The following is an 18,234-nucleotide window of genomic DNA, read 5'->3' as shown; positions in this document are numbered from 1 at the left end:
ATTTTCAGGCTTATCAAAAATACTTACTTTGTTTCAGGTTGTGTTATGTGGGATAGATGGCCAATGTCTGAATTAAACTGGCGAGTTGCCAACTTGAAGGGCTTGGTTTCAAATAACTTGCGTTTTGGAGATTTATCATAAAAATGCAATAATGCTACATACGACGTATTTTAGTTTATAGCTTAGCTTGTATGTACATCTCTTTATATACATTTAATTGTTTTCAATATAATTTGCCATTTTATCTGCTATTCCGCGTCGCAGTATGCGATGCATATGAGGAGACAATAATACCAGGTAAATATGATGGTTATCGTTTGTCATTCTGTTCTTGTATATTACTCCATCGCTGAGCGACGAGCGATTAGTATTGACCGATGAGGTAGCGCGCTTACCCCAACGCAACAAAAAGCGCTCCACCTCATTGGCCAAAAACCAATTGCTATCACTCAGCGATGTAGTTTAAAATCAGCTTTAGACGGGGCGTATATTAAGGACGATAATTTTTTAGATCCCTAACTAAAATGTCATTATCCCTAGTCGTGCGACGATAGCTTTACCGGCTCTAAAATGATGTCCCGCCTTACACTTGAACCGATGTTTTCCAAACTAAGCGTTGTGGTCATTTACATTTTGAAACATCTTGAATGTGTTTACATGAACATAATTTTGAATTGTTTATTCATATCTGTGTTTACCTTTCTAAGCATGTTTCGTAATTCGCTTAATTTAAACTCATTTGATACCATTAGACATTATTATAAAATGGTATAACATCTTTAGTGCTTTTATTTGGCAGTTATACAATACATTATTATTATGTTATACTGCAATCGAACTGCCCATAGGAATAGATGGTATCCACTAGTTTTTAATGTTATTTGACCTGACCGGCATTGCCCATCACCCAGCCGATATCTGCTAATTTTCCAGTGAATTCAATTACTCGCACCTGGAAACACATATTGTAGTTAGGTTCCAGACTTGCTCGAGCGGGTACAGTTGATCAAATTCGTTAAATAGGCTATCCTTATTTTTATAAACAGAAAACGTTAGGCCTATGTACGTACTATATTTTCACCTTTTTGTTAAATTCGAAATATGATTAACAGCTCTCTTTTGGGCCTAGAATTTTGCCTTATAGCCCTTTTGTCAAAACTAGATTAATCCTATAACAACCACCCCATTTTTTTATCCGTCATAAAAACTCGCGTGTTTACGCCCTAACGACCTAAGCTAATCGTAGATCCACTCATTATAACATTACCATACAGTCAAATCGATCAAATGTTTGTCCAACAACAAGGCCAACAATGGTTATCAACCATTTTGAATTACATTTCTCTTGTTCAATGCACCATTTTTGCTATATTGTTGTAACCCCTTTTGTGAAATTCGTAATGTGATTGTCAGCTCCCTTTCAGGCCTAGAGATTTGCTTGATATCCCTTTTGTAAAAATAGATTAGATAACGAAAAGCGTTGTTATTTAATGAATACAATTACCATAAATTTGAATTGAGCAACTGTTTGGCAAAACACGCCAGGCCACCAATGGTTATCAACCATGATTAATCTCACCTCTCTTGTTAACTACGACATCTTCACCATATGTTTGTAACAATGTTTATTAACTTCGAAATGCGATTGACAGCCACCTTTCATGCTTAGAATTTTGCTCAATTTGCTTTGTGAAAAACAGATTAAATAAAGCAAAGCTTTGCTATTTCCAAAATAAAATTGCCACGGAGGTAAATGGTAAACAGTTCCAATGTTGGCACAAAAACCCCATAAAAAAACAAAAAAGACTCGGTCCACTGCTTTTTTATTTAATTAATAAAATTACCAATGAGTTCAACTGATACATTTTTGGCTAATAAAACTTGGCCAACGATTGTTACCAATCATTTTTAATCATTTCCGTTATCTTCGCCAAACGTTTGAAACAATTTTGTGTTAAAATTTGTAATGTATTCGACAACTTTCTTTCCGACTCAGAGAGTTATTTAATAACTCTTTTGTGACAAAATATTAGATAACAAACAGCTTATTGAGTTATTTACTGAATCCGTTTTAATCATTGGGCAAAAATAACAGGCCACAGATGGTTACCAATCATTTTGACTTGCACTTCTCTGTCACCATATGTTTGCAACACCTTTTGTTCAATTTTCAATGTGATTGACATTAGGAAACGGATTTGGAGAAAACCTTCTGTTAATAAAATAATATGCTCAGCCACCAGCCTGGGTGGCTCACGCTCCAGTATTTTCAAATAATTGAGCTCAGTAATACATCAAAGAATGTCTTCCAATTCATGAAAACAAATAGATAATCAGCTTATCCGATTAAAAGCTTAGAGGGAAGGTCTTGCTGCGTAGCGAGTGTTTGTAATTATCAGAAGGTTTTCTCCAAATTCATTCTCTAATGGACAACTTTCAAGATTTTGCTTGATATCCGTATTATAAAAAAACGATATAATTATCATGATCCTAATCTTTGGCACAGGCAACTGATGGGTATGTTTACCTACCAATCTTTTGAATTTCACTTCTTTTGTTACCATCTTTCCCAGTCTTCCTTTTTCTTGTAATATCATTTGTTTTGTTTTTGTTTCTCAATTGTTTCCATTGTGAATTAATTTAACTTTTGAAACGCTATAGCTTACAATGATTTGTCATTAAATGACATTAAAATATAAAACTTAGCAAAGGTATTCAAGACACAAACTTTGCCCAACTATTTAAGATTGTGATTTTTATTCTTAAACTTGCAATAACTAAAAAATGGAAAAAATACAAACATATTTCTTAAGCCATGGTTATAAAATAGTTTTGATGACAGAAACATTACATACAAACCACTGATCTTCAGTCACATACACTGCAGACAGAAACACTCACGCTAGTTTCAAGAAGACTCATCAGATACACATTGTCTGGTTTGGGAAATAAGACCTCATTAAGCAGTAGCACGTAGAGTAATAAATTTTATTTTGAACATGATTGCAACTCTGACTTTTGATTACAGACGATTGTCCTCTACCACTTGGTATGAAATCTGGGATAATCGGTGACTCTCAAGTAACAGCGTCTACCTTTGATGATTCAAAGCACGCGCCGTGGTTCGCTCGACTTCATAATGATTCATTCTGGCAGCCTTCAAGTGGAGACAATGCTCCCTGGATACAAGTCTCATTCCAGCAACGTATGATCATTACAGGTACCCTGAGAATTATGTTATGCTCCTTTAAGGGAAAGGGTATGAACGTTTGGACAGTATTTATTGTGGGACATTAGAGCACATCAGACATATCGAATTGCATTCTGAATACGAAGATTGTCCTTCTGATATCAAATAATTTTGATTTTTTGAAATACACATTTTATACACATTTTAAATATTTAACAGTACTCGAAGTAAACTTTATAAATCTGATGATTTATACTTAAAGTGTATGTAGGTGGGATGGAAAGCCGACGATCAATTGAAAATTTTCACCTTTCGTATTGAAGATATGGATTTTTTTCCCAAAACAGCAAAAAAAATAGGTCTTCTAGGGAAAAAAATCCATATCTTCAATATGAAAGGTCAAAATTTTCAATTGATCGTCGGCTTTTCCTCCCAGCTACATACACTTTGAGAATATATCATTAGATTTATAAAATGTACTTCGAGGACTGTTAAATATCAAAAATTTGAAAAATATCAAATTTTAATAATTTGTCATAAAATTTGTATTATATCGTGAATTTCAAAAAATTCAAATTATTTGATATCAGAAAGACATGCTTCGTATTCAGAATGAAATTCGATACGTCTGAGGTGCTCTCATGTCCCACAAAAAATACTGTCGAAACGCTCAAAACGCTCATTCCAGATCCCTTAAGTTAAAATAATGTTTTAATTATATATTTATCAATGAGAATTGCACCATGTTCCGATTTGTTAATAAATCAGGTATTTAAACTGTTTATTTGAACAAAAAACAGCCTAAATAAGAACTAATCACTCCACGCACGTACTTGCATTGATAATACATTTGCACATCACTTTTTACTTATTTATACTAAATTTGATAAAATACAAACAAAACAAAGTTGTTTTTTTCTTAAACCACGGTTTTATACATTTATGAAGTACTATGTGCGCTTATGTTTTATGATCATTTTGATTTAATATACTTATTGTTTATAATAGGAGTTATTGTCCAAGGTAATGGGCACACCGCCAATCAGGGGAGCTGGGTCAAAGATTTTTACATATCGTACACCACCAATGAAACTATACCAATGTGGAATTATTCAAACTATGAAACTCTTCCTAAACCTACGACTATCGTGAGTATAAAACATATTACAATGTATCATCCCCGATATTGCTATTGCTTGTCAGGAAGGCTTCATGATTAACGAAGGGTTTTGCCATTTTTTGCCAGCGATACATTGCCTAAATGTAGTACATTGACCCACACAATTTTGTTGACGTGTTACTTTTGAGATTTTAGCATTTTATGTTGTGATGTATTTTACTATTAAGCACACAAGTATTTAATTGGAAAAGGACGACTATTTGATTAATATAATGCCTGTTAACTTTGCTCATCCGTACGCTGTGTATTCTGGGATGTGATACCCATATTACTTATCAGAACACATAGGTATTTAACAGAAGAATGATTATTTAATGTTTAATTTGTTAATCTGCATTCTGTATCAGGACCAAATTGGAGTGGTATAATATTTCTGTAAAAATTTAAGTGCACACATATATGCACATATTAGGACACATACTATATTGTCATAGAGTTTTGGATGAAGTATTTTGTGTTAACTTTGCTTCATTGATACGAACTGCAATTGAGTATCAGCTGATATTAAGAGAGTATTATAAAGGTTGCGATTTCCAAACGTACGTATCGTACGCTCGTTTATATATTCAAAATCACTCTCCTGTGACGAGATTTTGAATAGATCTACGGGCGTACGTACGTTTGGAAATAAAAACCTCTCTAATACACGGTTGTTTGATGTGATCATTTATTCATTTTTCGAACAAAACATTATATATTGTTCAATTCTAGACCTGAATAATACTGCTATAACACTAATAACAAACTGTATACACATATATTTCGTAGCAATTTGTTGACATATATTTTCGTTTCTATATCAAATTATTCATCTTTTTCTGCTTTTTTGTGGTAATTTTTATTCTATAAACTGTACATTTGTGTGCAAATTGAGGACGCTATTTACATATATTTAAAATTCAAATCAGCCAAATGATATGCGTTATACCCTACATTTCATGATGAAAGGTTTTTTAAAAATTCCCATGTCATTTGTTAGTCTTTTTGCTGATGTACTTATACCATTACACAAGTGTCTACCCCTTGTAAATATGCAAACAAGATTTAAGATAAATAGCGTCATCATTGTTCAACTTTTCTTTAAAATGACTCAGTTTTACATGTCATCAAAGAACCATGAATATACAGCAGGTAAAAGACGTGCGTCTCTCTGTCCTCAAACCTTACAACAACAAACATTCAACGATTTCAATATGTTCGGTACAATTCTTAAAGATACTCCTATACTTGTATTAGGATTCTAATTTTAGTGCGTCTAGGATTTTTCATAAACTGAACTATATATATTATATCATAGTAAACAGGCTATCAGATAACATTAATATAAACCATGTCACGACCACTTGTCGTTTATCGACAATGTATATTAGCTTTGGAACATCCTTTATTAATTTTGTTTCGCCATTGGTACATTTAGTAATATTGGCGTAGTACGACTAGCGGATATGGTATAATGTTTCTGAAGCCTCACGAAAACAACTGAGTTAAAGTGTATGGTAAAAGCTCGCAGATAAAAGTTTCAAATGTGTATACAATAATTATTTGAAAATATTTGAAGGTAGTAGTGGGTTTAATATGTGGTGTGATCAAGCAAATCAGTCTGAAGTCGGACATATTTAATTTACAGTGTTTATAGGATTATGAACAATATTTACAAAGCTACATTTTGCAGAAAACCCCATCAAATTTGGACAATCAGTTCAAAAGATGTTAAAGAGTTTTCAAAACAAAAGGAAACAAAAGGAAATACTTCCTGTGTTTAGCTATATCTCAAAATCAATATTTGCGAATCCCAACTGATTTTCCTTGATCACATCACATATTAAGCTCACTACTACCTTCAAATATTTTCAAATAATTATTGACAATCAATTGCAAAGCTGTGTACATATTCTGTAGACAACCAATAATATTGACAAAAAAGTACCTTACCAGCTGCAGTGATTCTATTAAAAATATGTTATACTACAAATTAGCGTAATGAAGAAAATAAATGTCGTGCTATACTTTTGATTCAACACTTTTGCATACAAGATATCATCAGTTAAACAGTGGCTTTCTAATTATTAATTGATTGGTTGGCTGACTTATATTTCAATCTATTTTTAATTTGTGTACTTAATGTGTATTTTCCTATTTTTTCAGCAATTTAAAGCCAATGGCGAACCAACATGTTCACATCCGGTGCTTTTTCGGCCACCTATACGTGCAACCATGCTACGTATCCATCCATTGCAATGGCGCACCAGAGTTGCCTTGCGGCTTGAGATCTTAGGGTGTCGGGATAACGGTTCGTTTCATTTGCTTGTATCCGGATTCAGATATGAAATCTGTAAAGCACTTGTATGCTCATTGATTTTTATTACATTAGCTAGCAATCGCATAAGCCTTTCCCTGCTGTTTTCTATAGATCAACAAATTTATAAAGAACTCAGAAAAGATATACAGATAATGGGAGATAATATAGTAGATCAATAGTACAATAAAGACTTAGCTCTTAAGAACATAAAACTTAATTCAGCTGACTCGTACAACGTGGCAAATGCAATTAAATGAATTCAATCTACGTTTCAGCATTTCACACTTTTCATGTGAATATATATAGTAAGAGTGTAATACAATTTAAAAAACAATAGCGGTAAAAAACTTCCAAAAACGACACGCATAGATAAAGGGAACTTTTACGTAAACGAAACGACCGAGTACGTTTTAACATTGGATATGTTATACTTTCAACACACAACAACGTGCAGGTGAATCAATAGAAAACATTGCATTTCAAGAGAGGATGTTCTTATGCATTATAAATGTGCCTTCAAGGTTAATGTTCTTCATGTTAAGCTATGCTGAAAATCAAAAGTTAATTCGGTCTTTACTTCAAAATCTGTCTCATGTAACTAAACAATCTGTTGAATTGGCTACTAAAGTATGAACGTTAAATCGCATTTGCAATATTTTCTTTCCAGATTGTGATTACGCTCTTGGAGTAGCTTCGGGTAGAATTCACGATAGTCAGCTCACCGCGTCAAGCAGGGATAGTAACGTTAATCATGACGCTCACAAGGCTAGACTAAACTCATATGGCACCCCTTTAATGTATGGATGGATGCCACGTATCAGTAGCGAACGAGATGAATGGCTCCAGGTGAGATTTATTGACTAAAAATTGTATTACATAAAGTAATACATGTATTAGATATTCATAGTTTTAGGAAATACCTGTATCATTGTAAGAAATTATTGAGGGACTGTATAGGTTATTGCCAAAGGTGAGGTAGGGAGAATCAAAAGTTATATAATACTTTATTTTCTATTGTGTCGTCTGCAAAGGTTGTGTAACTGTACATGACATTTTTATTCCAGACGAGATGTGTAATGATGCTAATTTTGTATGTTCGGGCAATTTTTGTTGCTTGTATGTAAACAATTTGAAATCGGATTGGTGTGTGTTTTTGGTAATTATTGAAAACAAAAACTATGACCTGCATGCATGCGAGTGTAACGACGGTACACTTACGATATCTGCCTTTGCTTATTCTTAGTATTCGTCATTGTTGTTGTTCTTCATTTCACCTCCTCCTCCTTCTCACTCTGCTCCTCCTCCTCCTCTTCCTCCTTCCTCCTCCTCCTCCTCCTCCTCATCCTTCTCTTCCTCCTCCTCCTACTCATTATCTTCCTCCGCCTCCTCCTTACTTTTTTATTCGGCCTTGCTCTTTACTTCTTCTTGTCTCCTTTTTTCCCACTTCTATTGTATTAAAGATACGCTGAAGCAAGAAATCTTAATGGATAGGTACAATTATTGAAGGGGTGTTATATACAGTAATAATGCTTCATGTTTTAATAAATGGTTTGCCATTACATTTTATAAAACGTGTCACAATTTTGCAATTAAAATAACTTTGAATTTGTATTAACATAATTGAACATTTATTCTCTTATTCTAGGTTGATTTTCAGCAACTTCACATTGTACACAATGTTATTACCCAGGGTTGTGGTCAGGATAATTGGATGGAGACTTTTGCTTTGCAGTTTTTTGATGTCAAAAATAATATGCTCGCAAATTATAGTAACTACCGTGGACAGGTCGTGAGTATCATAACAAAATAACAAATACATAATGAAGCAATCAAAACACTTCGCGTCTTTTCTTATTATCACAAAAAGGTTGTCATGTTATAAGATTCTTTTTAGTCGTGAATAGTGTTAACTTTTAAACCGCTCATGTCATATTTTGTTACCTCAAAAGAAGTCTCCGGCAATCACAACATTATTTTAGAAAAATAATTATCAAACACGAATCACGTGGTGTTATTTCAAACAAACTCATATTTTCTTTAAAATAACAAAAAAACAACCGTCTCTCACCACGCGATATTCTATATAATAACCCGGGCACCGAAATTGCCTGTAGCAATGATGTCCAAGTAACACACTGAAGGCTGACGACAATTGACCACAAATAAACATGAAGTCATTGCAACAGGCAATTCCGGCGCGGGAATTTTGAATATCGCGTGGTGAGAGATGGCTGTTTTTATTCATTTTCATGGTCAATATGAGTTTGTTTTAAATAAAACCACGTGATTCATACTTGATAATTGTTTTTCTTATATATAAGGCATAATGTTGTGATTGCCGGAGTGTTCCTTTAAATAGGGTAACACCCTATCATGAGTGCACATGAAATTAGCCTTATGTAACCATGGTGAGTGCGACGGACAATGGGGCTCTACGGTTAACGTTCACGGAAAGTGAAAAGTTTGAATTTTGAATCCTTCCATTGAATATAGTTATTTCCGCATCATTTGACGTCATTAATATCTAAAATTAAGTCGTCCTTGCGGACATTATGGTAACCCTGATTTTCGATTTCGACTTTCACTTTGGCTATAAGAGCATTAACGGCAACATCATTATTATCGTGATAACTGTATTAGTTATAGTTTTAGAGAAAAGTGAAACATCTTAGAATATTTTTTAAAAAGAATTTATTCATGCATTAAAAATGAATCAATTTCCGAAGCTCTCACTTACTTCATTTCTTTCTTTGTTTGTTTCATTCTGGTTTATTTCCATTTTCAGGAGTTTCCTGCTAATAATGACGCAAGTAATATGGCTACTATCTCACTTGAACCTGCTATAAAATCAACAATAATTAGAATATATCCAAGAAGTGTAAACAAGGGTATATGTCTCGCAGTTGAATTTGTTGGTTGTTTGTGGAAAGGTAAGCAAACAAGTTTGCTTTTTTTTTAAATCATCTTTTCAAATTGTAAGTCAATTTAAACCACGCAAAAGAATATAATAAATTAAAATATTTTTCCAAATGAGTAGGATTTATTTTTTCCTATAGAAGTCTTTAGTCATTTTCAGAGCTCTCTGAAAAGGACTTCTTTAGGGAAAGATTAACTTTTACTCATATTTACTTACCTTGAGTACCAAATTGTTTTTCTCCAAACGAATAACTTGAAATAATATATAATTTATATACCTTTTGTGATGGTGACAAATGCAATCGCGTGGCTATTATGGAAAACAAAACTCATTTAACAAATACCCTTTTTAAATATGCATAAAATTCATCAGTCATTTATAGGATTAGTTCCACAGCACAGCAGCAAATCTAACTTGATATTAGGTAAACAACAACACTTGATTAACAGTAACAGTAACTTAATTAACAAATTGGGTAGAACATTACATACACAACTGTTGTGGGTTACATTTTACTCTTTTCGGGGTTTCCTACTTCACTCATCACTGAGTAAAATCTTTATCCAACAGGTTTTGCAACACTTTACCCCAAAACAATCATGTTCGATGACTATTTTTTTAATTGGGTAAAGTTTGCTCAAATTACGGGTGAATAAGCTTTTAATTTATTTATTACGTACTCTTTTACATGGAAATTGAGTTTTTATTTTGTCGTTTTTACTTTAGCCATTAAATAGGATTGTCCATTAAAATTATATAAAATGTTCTTAAACAAATCCAAATAAAGGTGATGGATGTTGACATACCTCAATGACGTTTCGTGCTGTAACACAGCACTTTCTCAATTCAAATGAGCAGCTTTAATGGTCCTCGTCTGCTGCTTCCTATTGACAGCTGACGTATATGGCGTTGTCAATAACTGATGATGTATGTGCGGAAGGAAACAGTTACAACAGTCCCTGTTGAGAGTATTAGCTGGTCCCCTCTTTCTTATCCATATTGATCTCTTCCCCACACAATATGATCGTTTACTGACAGTGCCATCTACGTCAGCTACCAATAGGAATCAGTCGATAAGGAAGGTCAAAGCTGGTCATTCGAATTGAGAAAGTGAGTTTTTTCAATCTACATTTACGTTAAATTTCTTGCAGCTTGTGGAAACCGTCTTGGCATGGAATCAAGGCAAATTACACACAAACAAATCAATTTTTCACATGGAGTTGTTAGCGATGATTTTAGTAATGTAACCAAGATAGACGCCGGACGTCTTTACAGCCCCGTGTGTTGGATGCCTGATTCCGGAAGTACTCATTGGATTGAGGTCAATCTGAATGATCTTTACACTATTACGGGTATTATTACTCAAGGAGGCTTTTCGTGGAATACTAATGAGGCGACGAATATGTTTATGTGGCCAAAGAGTTACAAGGTACTCCATACAAGGAATACAGACTCCTGGTCAGTGTATCGGCAACTGGATTGGATACCAATGGTACGTGTTGCTTTGTGGTTGTGTGTAGGGGTGTAAAGGGTGTAAAGGGTGTGTATGGTTAAAATATGCAAAAAATGCAAGAAACTTGCATGTAATGAGTTCTTATTTTGTAAAGCGCAATGAACATGTTTGGTATTGCGCTATAGTAAGCGCCGTATATTATTATTATTATTATTATTATTATTATTATTATTATTATAACTTGAGTCCTAAAGGAACTAGAAATTAACACATCTTCAACGCTTGAAAGTTGAATTTACTGAGCAAGCATTGACATTTGCAATCAATTGAACAACATGAAAATCAAATAGACATAATTGCAGCAGCTTTACTCAATTGAATTGTAAATTGGTTTCTTCAAGAGTTTTTGTAATAAATGTACACTCTAAGAAAGCAATGTTCCATTAGGGTTCTAATGTACCCTGTAGGGAAAAGCGTCAGTGTGTACCGCTTTTACCTGTACCAGTTCAAAATTTATAACGCTTTTGAAACATTACATGTTCTTCTACTTGTTAAGAGAACCGCAAAAGGTTCATATAAGTGACCAAATATATTTTTATGGGTCCTTTTAAGAACCATCAACATTTATGCTCAGAAGACATATTTTTTCCCCTTTGCAGGAGTTTGAGGCTTACCCTGACCCAGTCACAGAGAAACGTTATGATTTTGATCGACCCTTCATCGCCAGAAAAGTCAGAATACAACCCCAACCATCACACAGAGACGCAAACTGCCTTCGATTTGAGTTAATCGGCTGCAATTTACAAGGTAATTAAACATTAAACAAGTTTATCTAAAGCTTTAACAGTTTCTGTCTACAAGAACCAGAGGATCAAGAATTACCAGCTTACACATGGTTGATGCCATTGATGGTATATTACCCTCAATGGCCACAACCTCCATTGCAGTTGATGTTTTGTAAACACACATGTATACATGTATATGTCAGTAAATCATGGCCGGTTCTTGAAATTACACAAAAAGTTCTCTAAGCAATAATGATAACAGAATTAAAGGGTGTTCAGGAATTGATATACCCCTTCACATGATGACATATTACTTGATACATATATCAATGGAAAATGATTTAAAATGAGTTTAGAATGAAAATAATTTTCTCTATTTTTTTCAAAGACGCCCTTGGGTCCAGTAATAATAATCAATCAATAATAAACAACATCAATTAGTGTTTTGACTCCACCAGTATTTTTATTACATTTCAGTCCGTCCAAGTGTCTCAGCCACTTCCTTGTGTTTTTTCCCATCTCGTTAAGCTTAATTGCAATTCTTCTTTCATTTGCCCAGTGCCGTCTTTAAATGTGGGTTAGGGTTAGGATAATATTTGTGCGCTGGGTAAACCAGAATTATTCTCCATTTTATTATTATATGACATATTCATTTCAAGTAGCTTCTTTCCAGGCACTTTAATATTATAACCAAAGAAATGTATGTTTGGTCAAAGAAATTGGGTCATTTTGTCGATGGAAACAGACATGACAGAGTCGCGACAGATCCTGACAAACTGACAATTTTAAGAGTGTACAGCTACTACTATAGTGCTGAGGTTTCTAAGTTGTGTAGGATTAGATATTACATATTCACGCATTGAACGAATGTAACATGTTGAGGCAAAATATCGCCGGGTATTCAAATAATTTTACTAACCAAGGTTTTTCCTCAGATAAGCTATGGTGATGTAGTAATGGTGATGTAGTAGATTTTCTAACGTTTTTCAGTTTTATGTTTTGTGAGTGTATGCCAATACAAGCATAAAAGACTACTTTTAGTATTTAAACACAGTAGAGATTACCCGATCCGTTAACAAACATGACGTTATTTTCATAGCATGAAGTCTTTGAACAACTTGAACTTACAAGATGAATGAGCTTTGATAACATTTGAAAAACTAATCATTCTTTTTCTTCACATAGATGAGGGTCAAATCTGTGGGAGCCGGGCAGTGGAATATAATGGCTACTGCATCGCATCAGTCGACCACGAGAAGCCAAACGCCTGCCATGACATATTCGCTGAAAATAGCAAACCACTAATCATACACTCTAAAGTTATGCAGAACTTTCTGAACACTTACAAAGAGCATTTTGAAATCGATTACCGATATCAGTATGCTATTGGATTAAAAAACAAAATTGCGTATAATAATTCCCAAGAATTTCATTGGAGGGATTCTACTCCGCTAACTTTTGAAAACTTTCGGATTAAGAGGGAAGCTACAGAATTAAGTAATGAAGCAGAAACGTGTGTGTATGTTGACATGAATGACAAGCTATCATGGCGTACATATGAGTGTGAGCAGGATATGCTTGGAAGAGCGTCCATCTGTCAGCTTGGTAAGATAATATCATGAGGACATAATAGCATAATAATAATACCTCTTTTGACTTGAGATGTATTTTGGTATGAACCAATTTGCTCCTATTCGCCGTAGAAGTGTAGGCTAGGATAGATATCGCTTTTTTTAGGTGAAGGTTAAACAAATTGCAATAAAAAAAATTTCACTGCAGTGCATTTCAGTGAGGTTCCCTAAATGGCTACCTAAAAGTCCAAAAATATCCACGTAAGTGGAAGTGATGTAATAATCGGATTAACTACCATAGCAATAGATGAAAACAATGTTTGAATTAACTTTGAATATATCGCCCAGCGCTACAACGTTCACGCGGTACCTATGCATTGAACCATATTATGTCAAAGAACAGAGATAAAGACCTGGATTGTAATTCTATAGAATGATTAGTATCTTTGAAAAGAGCGGTATTGTATTCAATCAATGATTGCAGACATACAGACAGATGAGTGCTACCTGCTTGTAGTGAAGTGCGATATATTCCAAAAATTGTATTCATCTATTGCTATGGTAATTAATCTTGTTACATCATCGCTTTTACGGCGAATTGACATAAAACAGTGTATCTTTAAACAAATTGCATAAATCAGCTACTAGCTATGTTTTATTGGGTATGCAGTTATTTTACAAAAGTTTGAATTGGATCTAATCCCAGTATTTTCAAGTTGCTAGCAAAGGATAGAATGCGATTGTATTTGATTTATTGACAATAAGCTACATGACACAAATTATTCAGGAGCCAATTTTAAATCCTGTATATATTGTAGACGCGGTTGTATGACCTATAGCACACTTCTAGTTTGTGCATCGATATTTTGGTAATAATTTATTGGAAGATTCCGTCTACTGGTTTTACACGGCACATCAATGGCAATATACCATCTGACATAATCAATCCATTTGAGTTTTTTCTTCATTGTGACAATCTTGACGCTACTTTTGAAAATAAGTATATTTACAGAGATGGAGTGTGAGAAGTGGAGAAGGAGAGATAGAGGGAGGGGGAAGAGAGGGGAGAGAGTGAAAGATAACAGGTGCAATAAACGGCCTATAAAATGGTAAACTGAAGCGCCAATAGCTTTTACTATTATACATAATTGCAGATATCGATGAGTGTGTGGGAAACAATCATGGCTGTTCACACTACTGCGTTAACTTTCCTGGTGGATATCACTGCGCATGCCCAACCGGATATCATCTAGATAGGCTTGATGGGAAATATTGCATCAGTAAGTTATTGAACATAACTCCCAAATTGTAAGAAAATACTGTAATCCCTTTTGTAACAAGTTTACTTTACAAGTGACTAACTTTGGAATTAAGAGTGCTCAAACCCATTACAGGTGAGCTATAGAAACAAATTCAAAGTATAGACCTCTGGCAAGGCAACCGTTACTTAAAGTTTCACGGAATACCCTCACTTACGATCATTGGGTATACCGATCATCAGAAGGATAATTTGTCATGATTTCAAATTTACAGAAATGTTTATACGAGTATATACATTCTGTGGTGTCAAAATCATGACAAAAGCCAACCAGAACAGTCTCTACTCCAAAAGTAGTCGAGAGTGCTCAACCACTAAAAATAGTGGGGGCGTATTATAACAAGTTTACTTTACAAGTGACTAACTTTGCAATGATCGTAAGTGAGGGTATTCCGTGAAACTTTAAGTAACGGTTGCCTTGCCAGAGGTCTATACTTTGAATTTATAATCCCTTTTGTAAATATGTTTAGACGATAATCAATGTTTAAAATTCCTAATTAGCCATTTTCAATAAGCAAACATCATCCATCCAGTTTGTATTGTTTTAAATAACAATGTTTAATATTTATCAATTATTATTTTTTAGAGTTTTCTGAGTGTTCTACGGACAACATTCAAGACAGCTGTAGTGATCTTACGTATTGTCTCAAAACTGACTCTATCACAGATGCTACTAACTGCAACCAAGATGGCAATTATAATCGTATCGAAAATAACCCACCACGATATGAAGCAAATTACCCGCGAAATTATTATCCAGGTTCTAGCGACTTTAATCCAACTCATTTGGGTCAACAGGAAGACGAACTTGAAGCTACCACTACAAGACCTGGAGAAAATTCATTTGACTATATGGAATGCAACAATGGTTGGTAACTTTTAATCTGTTAAATTCAACTTTAATCGCGTTTAAATATTTAAAATGAATGACGTTTTGTTTTATGTACGAGGATGAACTAAATGATAAGTTAATTTCCTCTTCTTCATAAAGACCTCTTATTAATTAAACCTTATATACTACGAGTGGGTTGATGTTGTACCCCCACCCCCTCATTCTTTCATCCGGCATAAAATAAGCCCTTGTGTTCTCACCCAAATGACTTTAGGTAATCCTAGATCCATCCTTTGCGCTCATTTAAGGGTTATAATTTATCCGACCGACCATCAAAGGTGATCATATAGGGGTGATGTTGAGGCTACCATAGTGTTCTCTAATATGCAAGATTTCCATTTTGGTCTTGAGACATTATTCCAAGAGATGTTAACTTTTAAATTAGTAGTTAGGTTGAAATAGTTATTAACTTTCATATTTAGGAGAAAGGTTCGTAGACGTTTTAGCTAAAAACATCATAGCAACATTATGAGGGAAATATGTGTTCTTATTTTGGTATCACTCTATACATTGCTATATGACGTTTAATATAGAAAATTGGGACTGGTTGCAACAACCTCGTTCTTCGTAGTTTGTTTTTTAATAGGTGACTCACTGCAATTTCTGTCTTGTTGTCAAAGTTAACAAGGCCTTTCAAACTTGCTAGAACAACTAGAACAGTAATCTGCTTAATATTTTAAAGAATTAATATTTTCAATGCTATATAATTCCTTGCCTCTTTCTAATCATAATTTGCATGCTGTTGTTTCTGATTACTGTCAGCGATGGCGGATTTGCGTTGTGAATGTATGTGGGAAAGTAAGACCTCTGGCAGAAGCAGCCACCACAAAGAAACGACCAAGCATACTGGACTTATTCAAGCCTTGGCATTTCCGCCATTGTATAAAACTGGATATTGGTGTGAATTCAATATTCGTGTTTCTGATGGATACTTCGTGAGGTAAATGTCGAAAATCGTCGTTCGTGGAGTTTGTCAACATATGTTTTGTGTATAGACTGAATTTGGTCAATTCAAGGAGTCTACTCTGTCTTCCTTGTTAACTTTCACGAACAATTCTGGAGTGCGTGATCCTAAGTTTATACCGGAATTGAATACACTAAATACTTTTCTCTATGCATTTGGAATCTTAGGATTACACACCCCAGGAGTCTCGAATGCACACAGTTGTTTGATAGCATGCATAACTGGGTTATTTTTAAGAAAAGGTGAACACTGACTGCGCTATTTATCTTAAATCGTGTTTTCATCTTTACAAGGATAGACACTGGTATGGGCATTAAAACATCTGAAAAGGAGTAACAAATAGCACCAAACTTTTCAAAAATCATTTTATCATAAAACGTTACGAATAACATGGACCAGATCGTGTCACATATTATTTGACTAAATTGAATAAAAATATATGTAAATAGCGTCTTCTATGTGCACACAAATATACAGATTATAGGAAAAAATACCACAAAAAGCAGAAAAAGATCAATAAGTTGGAAATAAAGGAAAATTTATGTTTAAAAAAGCTAGAAATATATATATACATATTATTATAATAGTTGCTGGTATTGTCCAGGTCTAGAATTGAACATTATAATGCTTTGTTCACGTCAAACAACCGTGTGCAACATTGAAATATATTTCTATAACTATGATTACCCACAATTCCGAGGGTAGACGCTATCTCCTAGATTGTGTATTTTCTTATCACAGTACACTCCAAAGCATCTATTCGGCTTAGAACTAAATCTTTTTTGAAAAAAGTAGTCTCATGCATTTAGTGGTTTATCTGAAGTTTAAAAGGAAATGGTACAGAGACATTGTTATACCAATCGTTCTTTAGTAATTAGACGAGGGTTGCAATAAGCGACATATCACTCTTAGGGCTAAATTTTCAAATAGTTGTATTATTATTGTTTTTTAAATTATTTTGATTCTGGTATTCACTTATTATTGATGAATCCTTTCATTTTCAGATTTTTATTCCATGAAATTAATCTACGACGGAGACATGATTCATCGGCATGTGTGGACACATTTAACATAACTGATCATTTTGGTGCACTTGGGTCTCAGCTTCGAGGTTCCTTTTGCGGAAACCAGACTGACCTGGAGATTACCTGTCGATCTAACAATGTTACTGTACGACTTGATATTGGTAAATTTACGGCTGATATGCCGACGAAACTGGGATTCATTGCGACGTACAACACAAGTAGTAAGCAGCTTTGATAGGAAGTTTAATGTGAAGTTATTTAAGATGTTCTGCCTCAATTCTGATAACTTTAAATATAGGGTCCACAACTTATTAAAGAACCCCCTAATATTTTTTAACGAGTACAAAAATGTTTTACGAAATGTAAAAATGTAAAGATGTAAAAAGTTATATATAGACCTATTTGTTTTTACACATGTGGACCGATTTATAGCGTCACACGTTATTGTGTTCAGTCACAATGATTAATTGTGTAAGAAAGGAGGCCGTTTTAAACGTTGCACTTGAGTTCATAGCAGTCAGGTTTTCTTTAACAAACACATGAATAGACCTGGCCTACCGTATTGTTTAAGAGCTGATTCCTATGGACTCATTTGCAACTTTTAAAACTGTTTAAAACGGTCTCCTTTTTTACATAGTGA

At 34.1% G+C, this 18,234-nt stretch overlaps 1 protein-coding gene across 1 annotated transcript in view; it reads left to right on the top strand.

The window, feature by feature from the left end:
- LOC140157814 (uncharacterized) overlaps nt 1–18,234 on the top strand; it is a 350,643-nt gene that overhangs the window by 312,900 nt on the left and 19,509 nt on the right. The window contains exons 8-21 of the mRNA XM_072181060.1: nt 265–297; nt 3,029–3,220; nt 4,199–4,338; nt 6,516–6,660; nt 7,337–7,515; nt 8,315–8,458; nt 9,455–9,599; nt 10,738–11,078; nt 11,699–11,846; nt 13,010–13,429; nt 14,550–14,675; nt 15,300–15,581; nt 16,368–16,545; nt 17,574–17,815. Of these exons, the coding sequence (XP_072037161.1) occupies nt 265–297; nt 3,029–3,220; nt 4,199–4,338; nt 6,516–6,660; nt 7,337–7,515; nt 8,315–8,458; nt 9,455–9,599; nt 10,738–11,078; nt 11,699–11,846; nt 13,010–13,429; nt 14,550–14,675; nt 15,300–15,581; nt 16,368–16,545; nt 17,574–17,815 (2,715 nt within the window). The remainder of the gene's footprint in view (nt 1–264; nt 298–3,028; nt 3,221–4,198; nt 4,339–6,515; nt 6,661–7,336; nt 7,516–8,314; nt 8,459–9,454; nt 9,600–10,737; nt 11,079–11,698; nt 11,847–13,009; nt 13,430–14,549; nt 14,676–15,299; nt 15,582–16,367; nt 16,546–17,573; nt 17,816–18,234) is intronic.

The sequence above is a fragment of the Amphiura filiformis genome, chromosome 7 (genome assembly GCF_039555335.1).
Source record: "Amphiura filiformis chromosome 7, Afil_fr2py, whole genome shotgun sequence".
Classification (NCBI taxonomy): Eukaryota; Metazoa; Echinodermata; class Ophiuroidea; order Amphilepidida; family Amphiuridae; genus Amphiura; species Amphiura filiformis.
The sequence above is the reverse complement of the archived record's forward strand: the minus strand, read 5'-3'. Positions and strand labels throughout refer to the sequence as shown.